Here is a 21,801-nt window from a genome sequence, read left to right as displayed (position 1 = left end):
AGCATTGACTTAAGTACAGAGTTATGGTTTAAACATGTTTTATTTTATGTAAAATGAACTGCAGCCGAAGTTCATATACCAAACCGCAAAATGTAATGGTATCACACTGACCTTAAAGCAAACTACACTGTGAATGAGCATAATTGACGGGCGGAAATGATATTTGAGATACCGACTCAACTAACAAATCTTTTTTACTAAGCATATCAGTGCAACTGCTTCATTCCTGACATCTATAAACAATATCCTTCCTGTTCCAAAGATGTATTGAAAATTACAGTGACAAGTTATACTTAGGTGTTAACATGGTAAAACTGTACATAACATTTTAGATATGTCACCAAGGTGAGTACTATATCGCGCATATCATCACCTAAGGCAGGGGTGTCACTCATTCCATTGAGGGCTGCTGGCTTTTCCTTTAAATTAAGACCGAGACAACCAGGTGAGTGCAGTGCCTTACTAATTAGTGACCTTAATTTGTCAATCAAGTACAAGGAAGGAGCGAAAACCCGCAGACACTCGGCCCTCTGTGGAATGAATTTGACACGTGATCTAAAGCCTAAGCACATTGTCATTTCAATGTATTCTTGTCTTGCTTTATAGTATGGTGATATTACACTACCTACCCTATAGGCTAGTAATAAACTATTCCAATTAAAATTGAATGGTTGTAATGCATAGACATCTGCCTCACTCATCTACATCAGGGATGTCAGTCATTCCACGGAGGGCCAAGTGTCTGCAGTTTTATTTTTTTATTTCAATTAAGACCTCGACAACCCGGTGAGGGGAGTTCCTTACTAATTAGTGACCTTAATTCGTCAATCAAGTACATGGGAGGAGCGAAAACCCACAGCCACTCGGCCCTCCGTGGAATGAATTTGACACATGAAGTAGATGACCAACAATTTTAAGGATTTTCATTGGTTGTTAGATTGTGTAGCTAAACTGGGAACTTATTTTGTGCTTGCAAAAATTATTCCCTTTTTGAGAAATATTTTCCCTTTCACATACAAATGTATAAGTTCTCAATGACAAGCTGTGAAAGCCAAGGTTAATATTATGACCCGATTTCTGGTAAAAATCTGAATCTTCTGATATTCTTCGAGTCCAACAAAACATATAGCACACAAACAAGCACAATATAATAGATGATGACAGAGCAATCATTTTGATTCTTATTTGGAGAACAACCACGTGTCATCCCAAAAGGCCTTGATACAGACAGTGGTTTTCGAGTGAAAATTTGTCGGGGCATGGACTCTACAAGGTGTCGAAAGCGTTCCACAGGGATCCTGGCACGTCTCCAACTTGACAGCACAGTTGTGTCAAGTTGGCTGGATTTTATTTGGGTGGTGAACCATTCTTGATACAAACGGGAAACTGTTGCGTGAAAAACCTAGCCACGTTGCAGTTCTTGACACAAACCGGTGCGTCTGGCACCTACTACCATACCCCGTTCAAAGGCACTGAAATCTTGTCTTGCTCATTCACCTTCTGATTGACACACATACACAATCCATGTCTCAAGGCTTAAAAATCCTTCTTTAACCTGTCCCCTCCCTTTCATACACTGATTGAAGTGGATTTAACAAGTGACCTCAATAAGGGATCATAGCTTTCACCTGGTCAACTCTGTATCTCAAAGCCAGTGCCACTGCATTTATTTTTCATTGTTCCCCTCTAACCAGGGAGAGATTTAGACCTGGGACACCAGGTGTGTGCAATTATTATCAGGTAGAACAGGAAATCCAGCAGGCTCTGGACCTCGTAGAGTAAGAGTTGAATATCCCTGGGCTATGTAATGGAAAGAGCAGGTGTCCTTAATGTTTTTTGTACTCTGTAAGTTACATCTTCAGGCGTTGTAGGAAAGATGCCGTGTTAACAACACTCGTCAGCCTAAGTTCCATTGCTATCGGGCAACCGGGCCCTGGACTATCCAGTCCATACTTTGACAATGATTCAAGAAGACACATTTAAAACCGTGAAGTTCTTAAGGACCAGGAGTGAACACCACTGCCTTTGGAGACTAGATACAAGCCTGGGTTTATACACAACCCAGTGGAGGTGTATCTTTAGGGGTTGACAAAAAGTGACAAATCCTTGGGTCTCGCGATTGCCCACAAACTGGCAGTTACCGGGGGGTTCCCTGTAGCCCTCTCTCATATTCACTCTGTTCGAGTACAGGCAGGGTTCTGTAGCTGTCCTAATTAACATGTCCACAATCCACATAGAGAAGAGAGCAAACAGCACCATCATCTGATTCTCGATCAGCCAGCCAAATGTATTTTCTTCGTAGTCCATTAGAATAACAAGTACAAGGGAAGTTTGGTTGGAAGGGAGCTGGGTCTCAAAAGGCAAGGGGACAGAAGAGTAGTATTGCAGTAAAAATATCTGTAAAATCACAGAGGTCTCTAAGTCTGATGTCCGGACACGAAACCGGCCTGGTTGCCACTGTTCAGGATGGACATGAGACGGTCTTCGTCCATGGAGCTGAAGACGTCCAGGTCGTCGAGGACGGCCGGCTGGTTGGAGTTGCCAGGAGAACTGTCGATCATGCCCTCACTCTGGAGCAGGTTCACGATGCTGTTGGGGTAGTTCATCCAGGTGCTGCCGCCACAGCTGTTGTTGACCACAGGGTTGGTGGCAGGTAAGTGGCAGGGTGCCTGAGAGACCGACACCCTACTGTTCCCTGGCCCCTCTCCAGCCAGACCACTCTGGACCAGCATAGCCTGGAAGTCGTCGATGTTTATGTTATCTAGTGTCCCTGACTGGTGGACCTCAGAGAAGCTGGGGAACTCGGGTAGCTCCTCATCCACCATGGGGCCATCCACCCTGAACTGAGAATCCTGGACAAAGGTAGAGGTGGGCTCTGGGGTAGCGGCTGCACTCACTGGCTCCTGGGGACTAGCGAAGGTGGAGAAGGTGAAGCCGTGGAGGTCCGACAGGTTGACGGTGGGGAAGGCCTGTGAGGTGGCTGCAGATGCCTGGGGGTTGGTGGTGAATCGGGCCACGGGGGTGGCTTTGTGTTGGGAGTCCAAGGTCAGGCTGTTGAGGAACTTCCAGGTCTCTGCTGGAGTGGAGGAGGGCTCTGCTTTGGGCTGGGGTTGGAACAGCTGGCCAGGCTGGGGGCTGTTGTAGTAGGGCTGGGGCTTCACAGAGGCGGCACGAGGGGGCGCCACTGGGTTCACTGCAAGAGGCAAACAGTCAATACCACTGTCCCCTACCCAATGCTGTTGAATTTACAAATTAACTTAGGGTCCCTAAACAGTTATCTATGTTAACTTCTGGCCACTAATGTTACATACAGAACACCCTTAACTGTATGAAAAAGAAACAGCTAAATAAGTAGGATGATTTACCAGGCTGGCTAGCTGCTGGCTTGGCAGCGACTGTTCTTCTGGCAGTGTTGAAAGGCCTCTCTGCTGGCATGGCCCCTGGAATTCAAACATAAACCATCACACATGAACTCCCCCAAAACCATCAGATGAGACAGCTGTCTAGTTCAGTGAGTGACATGGATCATTATAGACACCTACCTGATATGGACCCCAGCTTCAGATTCTGGAACATTCCCTCTGTCCGTTTTCGCTTCTCTATCAGTCTATATTCATCTGTATAGTGAAAATATAAAAGACTTAGCTTGGGTGAAAGGTTTTGCATGACAACCTCACAGCCTACAGGAGTGTCGCCAAAAGAAACCAAACGGGTCGTCATAGTAACGAAAAGGGAAGAGACCTGGGTCGGAGGGCAGGAATTGGAAGTCCATTGGCTCGCTGACCTCGCGGTCCGAGGGCCTGCGGAGCTGCATCTTCACTCTGATTGGCTCGGTCAGGTTGGTGTTGTAGAAGGGCGGGGTACGGAACACGATGGCTACCTGCCTGTGGACGTCCGCCTGGGAGAAGGTGCCCTTCCCCTCCCACGAGTCCTGGAAGAACCGTACCTCGATGTCCTCTGTGGAGGGAACAAAGAAGAGGGTGGAAGCGGGGATGGGAAGGAGGTGAGTTTCTGGCTGGGAGAATTCATTCAGTCCAGCCGACCTGGTAACATTTTGTAACAAAATAATTGGTAGCCCACAGTTTCATGTAATACAGAGAGGAGATAATAGTCCCTTCGTTCTAAGTTTGAACAATTAAGTGGGCTTATACGCAATACTATCAAATGAGTCTCAATTAGTTAAGTGGTTACTAGTAGGCTTATTCACAATGATTTCAAGTGGGTGTCAGTTAAGTAATTAGTTACCAGTGGATTTATACACAATGATTTCAAATGGGTGTCAGTTAAGTAATTAGTTACCAGTGGGCTGATACACCATGATTTCAAATGGATGTCAAATAAGTAAGTGGGTTACCAGTGGGCTTATACACCATGATTTCAAATGGGTGTCAAATAAGTAAGTGGGTTACCAGTGGGCTGATACACCATGATTTCAAATGGGTGTCAAATAAGTAAGTGGGTTACCAGTGGGCTTATACACCATGATTTCAAATGGGTGTCAAATAAGTAAGTGGGTTACCAGTGGGCTTATACACCATGATTTCAAATGGATGTCAATAAAGTAAGTGGTTACCAGTGGGCTTATACACCATGATTTCAAATGGGTGTCTGGCAAAGAGGAACTTCAAAAGAGTCCACACACTAACAGGAGAACAAAGCCGTTGAATGCAGGTAAAAAATAACTAACAGGCTCAACTCAATAACACCAACAACAATTGGAGTGTTTGTGTCAGACAAACCTTTTTGCACTTTGTCACAGAGTAGGAAGATCTCATCCCCTCCTCTGCAGCTCCCAGAGTTTCTGTTCACTCGACAGATCTTCAATTCTGCTGTGTTGGGTGCTCCTGTGACAGAGAGAGAGAGAGAGACGGGAGTGAAGGAGCGTTAAAGGGCCACAGCACCTGTCTAGTTCATGTTTATAAATGAGTGAAACTGACAGAGTAAACAGTGGAACAGGAACAGCCTGGACAGAAGAGTGACAGATGAAGGAGCCAGTGTGTACTCAGTGAGTGTGTATCTAAAGATTGTATCTGGTGTGTGTGTGTGTGTGTGTAGCAGACTCACTGTTGTCGTAGATGGGCTGAGACACCACGGGCTCCAGAGGGTGGAGTTCACCGCTAGGTAGAGTGATCGAGGCCTGGAAACAAAGCCTCACTGCATTCAGGTCAAACTCCTCCTCCCACACCTTCGCCTCGGGAACTACCGCCAAAACACAACACAGTCAGTCACAAAGCCAAAGGGTGTGGCATCTGGGATTGGCTATCTGGCATTGACAAGTGATAAAACAAAATCGATAGTTACATATTGCAATAATATTTTTCTCATGCTACAGCAAACATAGTGAGCAATATGTTTAACATCAAATTGCAATAAAATCGCAGTATCAAACGCAACATATATAGAATCGTGAGAATCACAATACATATCGTATCGGCACATAGGTATCGTGATAATATGAGGTCTCTGGCAATTCCCAGCCCTAGCATTGACTGTATCATGGTCACAGAGGACAAATACATTACTATTCACACAATATTATTGGATTAAACCAAGGTAAACAAAACATGAAAATGAGATTGGCTGAGTCAATATGTGCATAACTGTCAATGTTATGACAATGGACCGACTGTGTGTGTGTGTGTCTGTCTGTACTCACTGTTGAAGGGGTTGTTTTGGGTCTGCAGTCTACAGGAAACTGCTTCGTTCACGTCCTTTTTCTTCACACACTGAATGCCCAGGTTCTGAAAACTGAGATCAGACCGAGAGAGGAGTCAGAGTGAACGTGTGAGATAGAGATCAACCACAAGAGGGAGCTTCATTCAACCACGCTCTGGATCTAGTCTTTAAAAAATCAAGACTATGTGAAACAACTTTTCCTGACCTAAATGGTCATATAAATGATTAACTGGTAATCTTTTGGTCATTCGAATATATGTCTTCTATCACACTCACACACAGTCTAACCTGTGTACTCGTCTCTCCTGCAAGTCTGCCTCATAGTAGCCATGTTTGCAGTCTTTCCCCACCAGCTCGTGCGGGTGGGGCTTGTGAGGCGGGTTCTTGGTCACCAAGGAGACACGGACACGCAGGGGACCATTGTAGTTGTGCACCTGCATGGGAGCAAACCAGGTTAGCAGGATGTGTGTCATCACTCGCCACAAAATCTCCACCACTTCCTTTCCAAGGTGGGTCATGTCTAGATGGGATACAGCTTCTGTCAAATTTGACATAAATTATATATTTTTTTACATTTTAGCTAACCCTAACCCTTTTCCTAACATTAACCTGACACATGAATTAACCTAACCTGCTGTGTAAGGTATCCTAAACCTGCTAAAAAAAATGTCAATTTTAACAAAAGCTATAGACAAAACCCGTGTTGTGTAGTAGTAAAACAGACAGCTATGGTTATAACTAGACAAAATGGCTAATTTGCATAACACATTGTTTAATCATTTATCCATCAACTACAGTATATTAGAATATATGGTGAATGTAGCCTTGGTTTTGAAGGTCTCTGAACGTCTCAATAAACTACAGTGCAAATAAAGCATGGCCCCTTAATACATAGTTAGCTCAGTGTGCCAATTATGTGTCATTTAAGGGTGCCCTAACCTTGATGGCAGGGTGTGTCTTGGTGGTATCGTTGCTCTTCTCTCCTGGGATGCTGCCCGCCGAGCGCCCCTCACACTTGTACCTGAACCTCATGCCTCTCGGCTTGGGCTGCTCAATGATCTCTATGAAAGAATTCCCTGCAGAGAGAGAGAGAGAAATACACTGTGACCTTCATTCCAATGGGATCTCATTACTATCTCAATGTAACTGATTGGCACACATTCACAATCAATGTCTCAATAGTCTGAAGGCTTAAAATCCTTATTTAACCGGTCTCCTCCCCTTCATGTACACTGATTGAAGTTGATTTCAGTGTATTCATGGATGCCAAGGGAAGTCAGGCTTTTGTCTCTCTGTGTTTCATAATTTTCCTTCAATTCGCAAGAGGCTGAATGGGTCTCGCCGGAGAAAGCATCCGAGCGGGAAAAACAGCGCCTCTCTGTCTCTCTATGTGTAGGCCATCTATCTGATGCTGTCTGGTCAAAAAGAGTATGACATTGTTGTCGCCCGTAGCATTGAATATAAGGGAAGCTGACGAGCATTTGGCCTCCCTTGATTAATAAAAAAGTATTAAATAATAGCCACTCAGCATTGAGCTAAACTGAGTGAGCTCAACTGTGAATATATTGCCTGCTCCTGTTGGATTATTCAACCATTGTTCATTCGACGTAGTCTGCATCTGGGTCTTACCTTCATACCTGATAGATAGGGATTTGGACATGTGGTTTTACTTAATTCTCCGTGTTGGCCAATGATCATAACGGCAATTCTGATCCAACCATAAATTCATACATTGTGCCCCTGGCCTGAGACGATGGAAGTTCAATATTTACCTAGATGTAGAAGGCTAATGTTAACTAGCTAACATTGCCCATTAAAGGAAGTTAGGCTAGCGAGCAAACATTTTAGCAAGGTAGCCTACGACAACAAAAAATGTAAGCGTGACGTGTACTGTATCACAGAGTCATATCCATTTTCGTCAACATGAAAAGAGGTGAGGATGGCATTGGCATTTCTCAACAAGTAGGGTGAGTCAACATGTTTTTTCTACTTGCACGAACACACGAACACACACACACAGAGAAATTAGAACCATGGACAGCCACATCATATTTAGCTTACGTTGATTGGACTAAATAATTTTTGGTATCTAAGCATAACTGATTTTATGATGATGAAACGGTGCTGGAATAGTGGAGGCAGCTCCTGTTTTCTTTGCAACTTGTGGTAACTCTCTGTGGTTCTAAATCAGTAGTTGTATAGTCGTCCGAAAATGTCGGAAACATGAACTTGCTTGACCATGCTGTAGGTCATGTTATTGTTGTTCTCCGGTTATGTGATGAAACAAAAAGATTTCTGGCTTGGCTTCCCCAGTGATTTTACCCAGTGGTTTCATCTACTGGTGGATTTAACAGGTGACATCAATAAGGGAATCATACAGTACCAGTCAAAAGTTTGGAATCACCTACTCATTCCAGAGCTTATTTATTTTGACTATTTTCTACATTGTAAAATAATAGTGAAGACCATCAAAACTATGAAATAACATATAGAATCATGGAGTAACCAAAAAAGTGTTAAACAAATCAAAATATATTTTATATTTGAGATTCTTCAAAGTAGTCACCCTTTGCCTTGACAGATTTGCACACTTTTGGCATTCTCTCAACCAGCTTCATGAGATAATCAGCTGGAATGCATTTCAATGAACAGGTGTGCCTTGTTAACAGTTCATTTGTGTAATTTCTTTCCTTCTTAATGTGTTTGAGCCAATCAGTTGTGTTGTGACAAGGCAGGGGTGGTATACAGAAGATAGCCCTATTTGGTAAAAGACCAAGTCCATATTATGGCAAGAACAGCTCAAATAAGCAAATAGAAACAACAGTTCATAATTACTTTAAGGCATGAAGGTCAGTCAATACAGAACATTTCAAGAACTTTGAAAGTTTCTTCAAGTGCAGTCACAAAAATCATCAAGCACTATGATGAAACTAGTTCTCATGAGGACCACCACAGGAAAGGAAGACCCAGAGTTACCTCTGCTGCAGAGGATAAGTTCATTAGAGTTACCAGCCTCAGAAATTGCAGCCCAATAAATAATTCACAGAGTTCAAGTAACAGACACATCTCAACATCAACTGTTCAGAGGAGACTGCGTGAATCAAGCCTTCATGGTCGAATTGCTGCAAAGAAACCACTACTAAATGGCACCCCCTTACAATTTCTGGTTGCGACAACCAATCATATTGCCGTCTGCAACCAAGAAGTAACCAAGAATTGCACTCCCCAACCAATCCGAGACGCCAGTGAAACCAAGAAGTAACCAATAATTGACCAATGAGGATAGAGCTATGGCAGGACCTTTAAACGCTAGAAGAGGACCATGGAAAAATATATTTCCTCTCAGGTCATTTTGTTTGAGTTATCTTAAGTAATGTTAGCTACAACTTTTTGTTGTCTGCTGTTTTCATTGATCATCAACATCAATTGGAATATCTAGCTGGTAAAAATATCTAGCTGGTTAAACCGTTAGTACGGTTAACAAGATTTACAGTGTAGTTACATTAATGCTATCTAACTCGTTAGTAAACTGGTGTTTTGACAATGACACAGTTTATCGAAGTAACGTAGCTTAATGTCCGATGATTCTGACCATCAAAATAGTCTTAACCCCACGAACGTTATTTCCATACTTATCTGGAGTTATTATTTTCTTATTACCGTAGCTAGCTATCTAAACAAAGTGAGATTTTTATAGCTAGTAGTTGTGTTTTTTCACTCAACTCAGCATCAGCAAACCACTCCTTTTCTCTTTTAATTCATTTTGCAAATTGGACTAGACATAGCTATAGGGCAAACACTGTCTTGATATCAAATAGGCTAGTGTCATCATGTTAATTATGAATTAAATGGCACGAGTGATATCCTATGCACTTGCATCTGCTTGTGGTAGAATTGTGCTTTAGCAAGTAGCTAGAGATGAAAACATAGGTTGCTAGAGTGAAGGTCATCAGTTGGAACAAATTGTTCCTTACACTGTTCCACGCAAATACACTGGACAAATTTTATTTGTCAGATGCACTGAATACAACAGGTGTAGACCTTACAGTGAAATGCTTACTTACGAGCCCTTAACCAACGATGCAGTTCAAGAAAATACCTAAAAAAATAAAAGTTAAAAAAAAAGACAAAATAAGAAAAACAAATATTTAAACAGCAGCAGTAAATAACAATAGTGGGGCTATCTACAGGGTGTACCGGTACAGAGTCAATGTGCAGGGGCACCGGTGTCGAGGTAATTGAGATAATTATGTACATGCAGGTAGGGTTGTTAAAGTGGCTATGCATCGATAATAACAGAGTAGTAGCAGCGTGGGGGGTGCAAATAGTCTGGGTAGCCATTTGATTAGCTGTTCAGGAGTCTTATGGCTTGGGGGTAGAAGCTGTTTAGAAGCCTCTTGGACCTAGACTTGGCACTCCGGTACCGCTTGCCGTGTGGTAGCAGAGAGAACAGTCTATGACTAGGGTGGCTGGAGTCTTTGACGATTTTTAGGGCCTTCCTCTGACACCGCCTGGTATAGAGGTCCTGGATGGCAGGAAGCTTGGCCCCGGTGATGTACTGGGTCATACGCACTACCCTCTGTAGTGCCTTGCGGTCGGAGGCCGAGCAGTTGCCATACCAGGCAGTGATGCAACCCATCAGGATGCTCTCAATGGTGCAGCTGTAAAATCTTTTGAGGATCTGAGGACCCATGCCAAATCTTTTCAGTCTCCTGAGGGGAATAGGTTTTGTCGTGCCCTCTTCACGACTGTCTTGGTGTGCTTGGACCATGTTAGTTTGTTGTTGATGTGGACGCCAAGGAACTCGGTCCTCTTTTTCCTGTAGTCCACAATCTACTCCTTTGTCTTGGTCACGTTGAGGGAGAGGTGGTTGTCCTTGCACCACATGGTCAGGTCTCTGACCTCCTCCCTATAGGCTGTCTCATCGTTGTCGGTGATCAGGCCTACCACTGTTGTGTCATCAGCAAACTTAATGATGGTGTCGGAGTTGAGCCTGGCCGTGCAGTCATGAGTGAACAGGGAGTACAGGAGGGGATTGAGCACGCACCCCTAAGGGGCCCCCGTGTTGAGGATCAGCGTAGCAGATGTGTTGTTACCTACCCTTACCACCTGGGGGCGGGACGTCAGGAAGTCTAGGATCCAATTGCAGAGGGAGCCGTTTAGTCCCAGGGTCCTCAGCTTAGTGATGAGTTTTGAGGGCACTATGCTGTTGAACGCTGAGCTGTAGTCAATGAATAGCATTCTCACATAGGTGTTCCTTTTATCCAGGTGGGAAAGGGCAGTGTGGAGTGCAATAGAGATTGCATCATCTGTGGATCTGTTGGTGCGGTATGCAAATTGGAATGGGTCTAAGGTATCTGAAATAATGGTGTTGATGCGAGCCATGACCAGCCTTTCAAAGCATTTCAAGGCTACAGATGTGAGTGCTACAGGTTGGTAGTCATTTAGGCAGGTTACCTTAGTGTTCTTGGGCACAGGTACTATGGTGGTCTGCTTGAAACATGTTGGTATTACAGACTCAGACAGGGAGAGGTTGAAAATGTAAGTGAAGACACTTGCCAGTTGGTCAGCGCATGCTCGGAGTACAAGTCCTGGTAATCCGTCTGGCCCAGCGTAATTGTAAATGTTGTCCTGTTTAAAGGTCTTACTCACATCGGCTGCGGAGAGCATGATCACACAGTCATCCAGAACAGTTGACGCTCTCATGCATGTCTCAGTGTTGCTTGCCTCGAAGCGAACATAGAAGTTATTTAGCTCGTCTGGTAGGCTCGTGTCACTGGGCAGCTCACGGCTGTGCTTCCCTTTGTAGTCTGTAATAGTTTGCAAGCCCTGCCACATCCGACGAGCGTCAGAGCTGGTTTGGTACAATTAAATCTTAGTCCTGTATTGATGCTTTGCCTGTTTGATGGTTCGTCGGAGGGTATAGCAGGATTTCTTATAAGCTTCCGGGTTACAGTCCCGCTCCTGGAAAGCGGCAGCTCTACCCTTTAGCTCAGTGCGAATGTTGCCTGTAATCCATGGCTTCTGGTTGGGGTATGTACGTACAGTCACTGTGGGGACGACGTCCACTTATTGATAAAGCCAGTGACTGATGTGGTGTACTCCTCAATGCCATCGGTAGAATCCCGGAACATATTCCAGTCTGTGCTAGCAAAAACGTCCTGCAGTTTAGCATCTGCTTCATCTGACCACTTTTTTATAGACCGAGTCAGTGGTGCTTCCTGCTTTAATTTTTGCTTGTAAGCAGGAATCAGCAGGATAGAGTTATGGTCAGATTTGCCAAATGGAGGGCGAGGGAGAGCTTTGTACGCGTCTGTGTGTGGAGTAGAGGTGGTCTAGAACTTTTTTACCTCTCGTTGCACATTTAACATGTTGATAGAAATTCGGTAAAGCTGATTTAAGTTTCCCTGCATTAAAGTCACCGGCCACTAGGAACGTCGCCCCTGGATGTGCGTTTTCCTGTCTGCTTGTGGCGGAATACAGCTCATTTAGTGCAGTTTTAGTTCCAACCTCGCTCTGTGGTGGTATATAGACAGCTACGAAAAAAACGGATGAAAACTCTGGGTAAATAGTGAGGTCTGCAGCTTATCATAAGATACTCCAACTCAGGCGAGCAAAACTTTGAGACTTCCTTAGATATCGTCCACCAACTGTTGTTTACATAAATGCATAGGCCCCTGCCCCGTGTCTTACCAGAGGTTGCTGTTCTGTCTTGCCGATAAAGTGTATAACCTGCCAGCTCTATGTTCTTAATGTCGTCGTTGATCCACGACTCGGTGAAGCATAAAATATTGCAGTTTTTAATGTCCCGTTGGTAGGATATACGTGCTTTCAGTTTGTCACATTTATTTTCTAGCGACTGAACGTTAGCTAGCAGAACGGAGGGCAAGGGCAGATTAGCCACTCGTCGCCTGGTCCTCACAAGGCACCCTAATCTTTTGCCTCGAAATATACATTTCCTTCTCCAGCGAATCACGGGGATCACATCTGGTCGGGTGTCAACAGTATATCCTTCGCGTCAAACTCATTGAAAAAAAACCTCTTCGTTCAGTTTGAGGTGAGCAATCCCAGTTCTGATGTTTAGAAGCTCTTTTCGATCATAGGAGACGGTAGCAGCAACGTTATGTACAAAACAAGTTACAAACGACGCGAAAAAACGGCAGCCCTACCCACCGGCGCCATCATCTTGACTGGTAATGGCAATATAATGCAATTAATAATATAATGCAGCATTTATATTTAATACAAACAGCAACACATTTCTCTTTGTGAAATGTTATTATAGAATTATTCCATACTCAATCCTGTGTATGCTCATATATTTATGTGTTTTTTTTTCTTTAGGGGAGCTGATAGGTTTGGAGTACCTCTTTGATCAGACTGGTTTGGTGCTGTAGGATTACAAGGCTGCCATTGAGGACCTGGAAACAGGTGATCCTGATGTCCAAGGGGAGGATGATGAGGGCTTTGTGGAGCTTGTGGAATTTCAGGACCTGACAGTTCCAGTGGTGGAGACAGCCCTGCCTCTTGTTGACACCTTTTGTACTACTCCCACACCCTCTACCAGAATCCAGTCCACAGCTGCATCAGTCAGTCCCCTGTCCTCCACTCCTGTTCGGGTTAACATTACTCCTTAGTCCAGGGCCATAAATGTTATTTTTAAAGTATGAATTGACTCTGGCAGTCAAAACAGCCAAATACACCTTCTGAACGTGAATCGATTCTCAATTCCGGTACGGGTTTAGAAACATAAAACACAGCAAAATTATTTCACATGCAAAATACACACTTACTGTACACTGTTCTAACACAGTTGCAGCCAAGCATATTTTTTTGTGACAACATGTTGCGGCGCCCTTCTTCTGTTTACATATACAGTGGAGAGAATAAGTATTTGATACACTGCCGATTTTGCAGGTTTTCCTACTTACAAAGCATGTAGAGGTCTGTAATGTTTATCATAGGTACACTTCAACTGTGAGAGACGGAATCTAAAACAAAAATCCAGAAAATCACATTGTATGATTTTTAAGAAATTAATTTGCATTTTATTGCATGACATAAGTATTTGATACATCAGAAAAGCAGAACTTAATATTTGGTACAGAAACCTTTGTTTGCAATTACAGAGATCATACGTTTCCTGTAGTTCTTGACCAGGTTTGCACACACTGCAGCAGGGATTTTGGCCCACTCGTCCATACAGACCTTCTCCAGATCCTTCAGGTTTCGGGGCTGCCGCTGGGCAATACGGACTTTCAGCTCCCTCCAAAGATTTTCTATTGGGTTCAGGTCTGGAGACTGGCTAGGCCACTCCAGGACCTTGAGATGCTTCTTACGGAGCCACTCCTTAGTTGCCCTGGCTGTGTGTTTCGGGTCGTTGTCCTCAATGCTCTTACTGAGGGAAAGAGGTTGTTGGCCAAGATCTCGCGATACATGGCCCCATCCATCCTCCCCTCAATACGGTGCAGTCGTCCTGTCCCCTTTGCAGAAAAGCATCCCCAAAGAATGATGTTTCCACCTCCATGCTTCACGGTTGGGATGGTGTTCTTGGGGTTGTACTCATCCTTCTTCCTCCAAACACGGCGAGTGGAGTTTAGACCAAAAAGCTCTATTTTTGTCTCATCAGACCACATTACCTTCTCCCATTCCTCCTCTGGATCATCCAGATGGTCATTGGCAAACTTCAGAGGGGCCTGGACATGCGCTGGCTTGATCAGGGGGACCTTGTGTGCGCTGCAGGATTTTAATCCATGGCGGCGTAGTGTGTTACTAATGGTTTTCTTTGAGACTGTGGTCCCAGCTCTCTTCAGGTCATTGACCAGGTCCTGCCGTGTAGTTCTGGGCTGATCCCTCACCTTCCTCATGATCATTGATGCCCCACGAGTTGAGATATTGCATGGAGCCCCAGACCGAGGGTGATTGACCGTCATCTTGAACTTCTTCCATTTTCTAATAACTGCGCCAACAGTTGTTGCCTTCTCACCAAGCTGCTTGCCTATTGTCCTGTAGCCCATCCCAGCCTTGTGCAGGTCTACAATTTTATCCCTGATGCCCTTACACAGCTCTCTGGTCTTGGCCATTGTGGAGAGGTTGGAGTCTGTTTGATTAAGTGTGTGGACAGGTGTCTTTTATACAGGTAACGAGTTCAAACAGGTGCAGTTAATACAGGTAATGAGTGGAGAACAGGAGGGCTTCTTAAAGAAAAACTAACAGGTCTTTGAGAGCCGGAATTCTTACTGGTTGGTAGGTGTTGGGAGACACAGATAGCTTTTTAGCAAACACGCGCTGTAACATGGAGATATGGCCGTGTGGTAAGGTAACATTAACCCTATAAAAGGTGTGTATAATTTTAACCTTTTGTTTAGAGAGTCTGGGCTCTAAACAAAACTCCCCCGTACAGAAGACGCTTTCATCCAATGACTCTTATGTGTAATGTAATGAAGTGAGAGTCATGATCAGCAGGCTATCTCAGGAGAAGCAAAGAGTTGGAATACAAACTAAATATACAGTGAGCTCCAAAAGTATAGGGATAGTGAAATATTTGGTTGTTTTGGCTCTGTACTCCAGCACTTTGGGTTTGAAATGATACAAAGTGCTGTCAACTTTAATTTGAGGGTATTTTCATCCATTTACAGCACTTTTTATTACACCACTTTTTGTACATAGTCCCCCCCATTTAAGTGGAACCAAAAGTATTGGGACAAATTAACTTATGTGTATTAAAGTAGTCAAAAATGTAGTATTTGGTCCCATATTCCTTGCACACAATGCTTACATCAAGCTTGTGTCTCTACAAACTGTTGGACGCACTTGCTCTTTGTTTTGGTTGTGTTTCAGATGATTTTGTGCCCAATAGAAATTACTGTTTAATGTATTGTGTCATTTTGGAGAATATGTTTCTAAACACTTCTACATTAGTGTGGATGATACCAGGATTACGGATAGTCCTGATGAATTCTGAATAATGATGAATGAGAAAGTTACAGACGCACAAATATCATGCTGTATGACATAAGGGCTATGTTGAGAGGTAGCTTGCAAGTAAGCATTTCATTGCACTGTTTACACCCTGCTGTATTCTGTATATATGATTCATAAAATTGGGTTTGATTTGATTTGATTTTTGACAGTAAGGATGCTTGCCATTTCAGGAGACATAGTTCTGAAAGAGAGGACACCGGGGCTACTGTATATCTCTGGATACATTTATCCAGGAGGGCTGTACTGCTTCGAGTTGGATACCCAGCAACAAGGCACACTTGTTGGGTCAACATGAGATGCAGTTCAGCCTTTAGAGGAAGCAGACCTTCAAGTAGGTTGTTGAAAATGCTTTGTGGTATGCTGGGTATTTGGTGGCATCGATGAAGAGTGACGCAAAAAAACATGCTGCCAATCAGATGACTTTGAAGGAGTACCTGGAGGTCCCACCCCACCATCCAGTCCACACATCTACCGGCATCAGTCCTCCACTCCTGTATGTACTACTCCACCACCAGCTGGGATTCTGTCCGTGGGCTTGACACCGGTGCCCGTCTGGGCCTCTGTTCATGATCTCCACACCGGTGCCCGTCTGGGCCTCTGTTCATGATCTCCACACCGGTGCCCGTCTGGGCCTCTGTTCATGATCTCCACACCGGTGCCCGTCTGGGCCTCTGTTCATGATCTCCACACCGGTGCCCGTCTGGGCCTCTGTTCATGATCTCCACACCGGTGCCCGTCTGGGCCTCTGTTCATGATCTCCACACCGGTGCCCGTCTGGGCCTCTGTTCATGAACTCCACACCGGTGCCCGTTTGGGCCTCTGTTCATGATCTCCACACCGGTGCCCGTCTGGGCCTCTGTTCATGATCTCCACACCGGTGCCCGTCTGGGCCTCTGTTCATGATCTCCACACCGGTGCCCGTCTGGGCCTCTGTTCATGATCTCCACACCGGTGCCCGTCTGGGCCTCTGTTCATGATCTCCACACCGGTGCCCGTCTGGGCCTCTGTTCATGATCTCCACACCGGTGCCCGTCTGGGCCTCTGTTCATGATCTCCACACCGGTGCCCGTCTGGGCCTCTGTTCATGATTTCCACACCGGTGCCCGTCTGGGCCTCTGTTCATGATCTCCACACCGGTGCCCGTCTGGGCCTCTGTTCATGATCTCCACACCGGTGCCCGTCTGGGCCTCTGTTCATGATCTCCACACCTGTGCCCGTCTGGGCCTCTGTTCATGATCTCCACACCGGTGCCCGTCTGGGCCTCTGTTCATGAACTCCACACCTGTGCCCTGCTGGGCCTCTGTTCATGATCTCCACACCGGTGCCCGTCTGGGCCTCTGTTCATGATCTCCACACCTGTGCCCGGCTGGGCCTCTGTCCGTGCCCTCGACCCCCTTGGCCGACACCGGTGCCCGGCTGGGCCTCTGTTCATGATCTCCACACCTGTGCCCGGCTGGGCCTCTGTCTTTGAATTCCACACCTATGCTCGGCTGTCCCTCAGTCAGCCCCGTACTCTGCTCCTTACGGGCTGGGCATTCTGATGCAGCCAGCGATCAGTCGCTCTCCATTTTCAGTAAATTATATATAATTGTAATTATTTGTGTTCAACTGTTTGTCCCTCTGTGGTGTTTATTTAACTGTTTAAACAGCATCATTTGTCATTGATGTATTTCTCAACAGTATTATCCCCTTCCTCTTAATTCACTCTGAGCACAAAACCCCTTAGCTGAATTCTGTAATTACATTTTGATCAAGTGTCAGTCTTTGAATGCTCCATTGTATAAACTATTTAATGTTCCTGCTTGTGTGCCTTGTGCACTGATTTCAAACAATTAGAATATATTTGTCATTCTCACGTCTTCCTCCAATTCTGTGTCTTGAATTACTTTCTTGATTTACAATCAAAACAATTTAGCCAACATTACGTGTTCAATGTGAACTTGATATTAAATGTAAAGATTAAGCCATTTTTTGTTGTTGTTGAGATAAACAAGATTTAACTCCTGTGGTGTTTAGGCTTAACACATTTAGGCTCCCCTTCTATAGGTTTGAATCCTGTAGAGGGTGAGCGGTTTGACAATAAGAGACGGGTTTTCATTCGGAAAAGTTATGGATGATGACGACAGATTTACGGGCTGAGAGGAACAATGATTGTCGGATGAAGCTCAATGCTTTTCTACTCTCAGATTGTCACGGTAAGGAAAATAAAGCATTAAAAAACAATTAAAAGCTAAATACAGCCGTGTCGGGATTCGATACAGGGTCGACATCGGCTAGTATGTTCATTCTTGGTAGAAAATGCGCCCCGAATTCGCTACGCTTGTTAATTCCTGGTGGCACATCCTCGACTGATGAGCTATATCCTTGGCGCACCAATAAGAAGAAGAGACTTGCTTGGGCCAAGAAACACAAGCAATGGACATTGACCGGTGGAAATCTGTCCTTTTGGTCTGATGAGTCCAAATTTGAGATTTTTGGTTCCAACCACCGTGTCTTTGTGAGACACTGAGTAGGTGAACGGATGATCTCTGCATGTGTGGTTCCCACCGTGAAGCATAGAGGAGGTGTGATGGTGCTTTGCTGGTGACACTATCAGTGATTTATTTAGAATTCAATGCACACTTAACCAGCATGGTTACAGCTGAGCGCAAACCAGATAGGATATCATTTGTTTTTCAACAGGACAATGACCCAACACCCCTCCAGGCTGTGTAAGGGCTATTTTACCAAGGAGAGGGATGGAGTGCTGCATCAGATAACCTGGCCTCCACAATCACCCAACCTCAACCCAATTGAGATGGTTTGGGTTGAGTTGAACTGCAGAGTGAAGGAAAAGCAGCCAACAAGTGCTCAGCATATGTGGGAACTCCTTCTAGACTGTTGGGAAAGCATTCCAGGAGAAGCTGGTTGAGAGAATACCAAGAGTGTGCACAGCTGTCATCAAGCCAAAGGGTGGCTACTTTGAAGAATCTCAAATATAAAATATATTTTGATTTGTTTAACACTTATTTGTTTACTACATGATTCCATGTGTGTATAAAGAAAAACCCTTGAATGAGTAGGTATGTCCAAACTTTTGACGAGTACTGTAGCTTTCACCTGGATTCACCTGGTCAGTCTATGTCATGGAAAGAGCAGTGTATGTATATCGGTATGTGTTTCAAAATAAAGCTGATGCTTCACGTGAATACAGTCATGATAAGGGAGAAGCCATAAAGTGAACAGAGACAAACAGAAAACAGGTCAACAGCGTGATATAACTCTCCTTACCTTGTTTCAAAGGGGGCTGTCCCCATCCATACATTCCTATGGAGATGGGAGAAATTGACACAAAAACATTTACTAGAACAAATAAGTCAGTAAGAAACAACTATCAACCAAAATCCACAACCCATAATTCCCCTCAACTATTCTCAGATGAGAAAAGGCAGACAAGAACTGCTAACATTGAAGATCACAACAGCTTCGCGGTACAAATGCAGCTCCTCCATAAGCAGAAGGGTGTTAACTAAAAGTAGAAGTTAAAGGGGGAAGTTCACCCTCAACTCCTACACTATGAGGTCTGGAGATTGATGGTTTTCTGTTCTACCTGATAATTAATTGCTCCCACCTGGTGTCCCAGGTCTAAATCAGTCCCTGATTAGAGGGGAACAATGAAAAAATGCAGTGGAACTGGTTTCGAGGTCCAGAGTTGAGTTTGAGGGCCCTGGACCCTTCAAAAACCAAACTGTGCACCCATTGGGGTCCTGAGGACAGAGTTTGGGAAACCCTGATTTAGATGTAGCTTATAAGAGAATTCTACCCCCTATTTTCGCATTGAAATCCAGGAAGTAGATTAATGCGTGCAGCGAGTCGGGTCGTCACTAGTTACCACAGCCACAAAGTCATAAAACCTGTCTATCTCTACAATTTATCTTCTTAAATGTGATTTTAATTATAACCTTAACCTTAAAAGTAGCATTTTTATATAAAAATACAGAAATCTAAATACTCAAGCAATGGACCTACAAACTGTCTGGGGCGATGACAAATGGCTAGGCAAGTGTTATAAACGGCCTAGGAATGTTTTGGGGTGAACTCCCCCTTAAATATAACTTTTTTTGTTTTTTATTTAACCTTTATTTAACTAGGCAAGTCAGTTAAGAACAAATTCTTATTTACAACGACGACCTAGGAACAGTGGGTTAACTGCCTTGTTCAGGGGGAAAACTACAGATTTTTACCTTGTCAGCTCGGGATTCAATCCAGCAAACTGGCCCAATGCTCTAACCACTAGGCTACCTGCTGCCCCAAATATGCAAAGCTAAATGCATTGAAAACAAAGGAGGTTCCTCTAAAACACAATAGCAGGCAAGGTATAACTGCTCATAATGTCTGAGTGAACTGCGGATTAATAGAGAAAAGTAAACACAGAGGAAATAAAGATAGTCAGATTACCGTTATTTTTACCACCTGACATCACTTCTATTGTGTCTGAAATAGTTCAATAGAGCAGTCGGTTTATAGAACACATCTAAAATACAGACGTTTTCTAGGTCATGGGAAAAGGACTGGAAACGGTGTTTCTTCCTTGATAGTCTATGGTCGATTCTGCATCAACTGGGTAGACAAGATTAATTACACATGGTGTTTGAGCATGGATTGAGTTGAGTGTTATTACATGACATTAACATTTTTAGAAAGCTTTCAAAGCCTCCCTTATGTTGTAGCTTTGATGATTGTATAGTTAACTTTGACAATGATGTTCAACTCCTGATAAAACAGTATATTACTCGATTTTCAGACTCATTTTTAAACCAATGTAAATAATGCAGCAGGAACGAAAACATGTATAACTTAGGCTATATTGACAATTAAGTAGTGAAAGTGGGTGCTCATCAAAGCAAATGTATTTATAAAGCCCCTTTTACATCAGCAGATGCCACAACGCGCTTATACAGAAACCCAGCCTCAAGCCCCAAACAGCAAGCAATGCAGAAGCCCACTGTTACCAAACTAAGGCTATCTTCAAAGCGAAAGTAACGCCCTGGCGACTCAAATGACAAACCTAGTGCCTTTATTATTTCAATGTGCCATCACCGACTGTCCCACACGTGACATATTACAAGAACGTTTCCTTTTTTCGAGGGGCAAATGTGTGTGAGACGCGCCTCGCGCATGTGTGTTGTCCATTCCTCAGTGGTGTTGTAGAACTGATTTGGTTACAAAGTATCCAGCTTGTTGACGTTCGACCTTCAAGCCTATTAGGTCACATTGTTGTTGCATTGCTTTATTAACCTGTTATTAACCTATCAGCGCAAAACCTCGCTGTGACGACGTATGACGATTTCCTAAATGTCATACATTGTAAACATTTAGGCATTAAACATACAGCTACATCTATCAAATAGGCATATGCAATGTTGTGTAAACATTATGACGTCATTTCGGGGACATTGTCCCCTTAATAATTAAGCTAAGCGTCAACAAAGTTGTATAATTGGTCATACAAGGGAAATATCTCCCTGCGGCTAAAGTCAAATATATCGGAGAATCGCGTAGCCTAGGCCTCTTGACTGTCGCACTACCCTAGTGTTGGGATAAAAAGGCATCCATAATGTGCATAGGCTATACAGCTTCAATGTCACGAAGGATCACGTTCTACTAGATATGATGTAAAATAATACATCTATAATAGATGTGGGCCTATCTCAAACCATGTCCAACTTCCTAGTAGGCTACAGTGCTGGCAAGTCGCGGACAGTGATCTCCATTATGTTGTATTGACTCCTCCTGCGGTAGTACAAAACCAATGGTATCGGGGCTTCCCCCTTGTGCGCAAACAAGTTGCTAAGCTTCACACGAGACTCGAAAATGCATTTACTTTGAGGATCAGTTTGTAAACAAACTTACCATCCATTTCCGACTTCTACTTCTGCCACGTTGGTTATTGGAATAGCCTTTCCCCTAGGGTGTTTGTCCCTTGAAAACAGGTAAATTTGTAAACTTGTCGTGACAGATCGCTCTTTAGCCACCTCCGCCTTGAAGTCTCCAATGTAACTTGCCACCACCCCCTAAAATGGGGCGGAAATACCCAAATGACGTAAAGGAACAGAAAATGTATATTGGTTTCGTAGCAGTCATAACACATTTAAAGTTAAA

The 21,801-nt window shown here is 44.0% G+C and overlaps 1 protein-coding gene across 1 annotated transcript; it reads right to left on the bottom strand.

The window, feature by feature from the left end:
- Window positions 1–21: 21 nt before the first annotated feature.
- Window positions 22–21,701, bottom strand: LOC139534609 (transcription factor p65-like). The gene is made up of 11 exons (XM_071333876.1): window positions 21,553–21,701; window positions 18,931–18,966; window positions 6,616–6,752; window positions 5,965–6,110; window positions 5,657–5,748; window positions 5,065–5,199; window positions 4,740–4,844; window positions 3,742–3,957; window positions 3,543–3,617; window positions 3,366–3,440; window positions 22–3,193 (listed from the first exon to the last, which is right to left on the bottom strand). Exons 1-11 carry the CDS (start codon window positions 21,557–21,559, stop codon window positions 2,418–2,420), a joined length of 1,800 nt encoding a protein of 599 aa, XP_071189977.1. The 5' UTR covers window positions 21,560–21,701; the 3' UTR covers window positions 22–2,417.
- Window positions 21,702–21,801: the final 100 nt, after the last annotated feature.

The sequence above is a fragment of the Salvelinus alpinus genome, chromosome 11 (assembly GCF_045679555.1).
Source record: "Salvelinus alpinus chromosome 11, SLU_Salpinus.1, whole genome shotgun sequence".
Lineage (NCBI taxonomy): Eukaryota > Metazoa > Chordata > Actinopteri > Salmoniformes > Salmonidae > Salvelinus > Salvelinus alpinus.
This window is presented reverse-complemented; position numbering and strand designations above follow the sequence as displayed.

Coding starts and splice junctions, on each gene's coding strand:
- LOC139534609 (XM_071333876.1), bottom strand. Junction 3,958..4,739: donor CTGTGACAAAGTGCAAAAAG/GTTTGTCTGACA, acceptor TTCCCTCCACAG/AGGACATCGAGGTACGGTTC. Junction 3,618..3,741: donor ATTCCTGCCCTCCGACCCAG/GTCTCTTCCCTT, acceptor TTCACTATACAG/ATGAATATAGACTGATAGAG.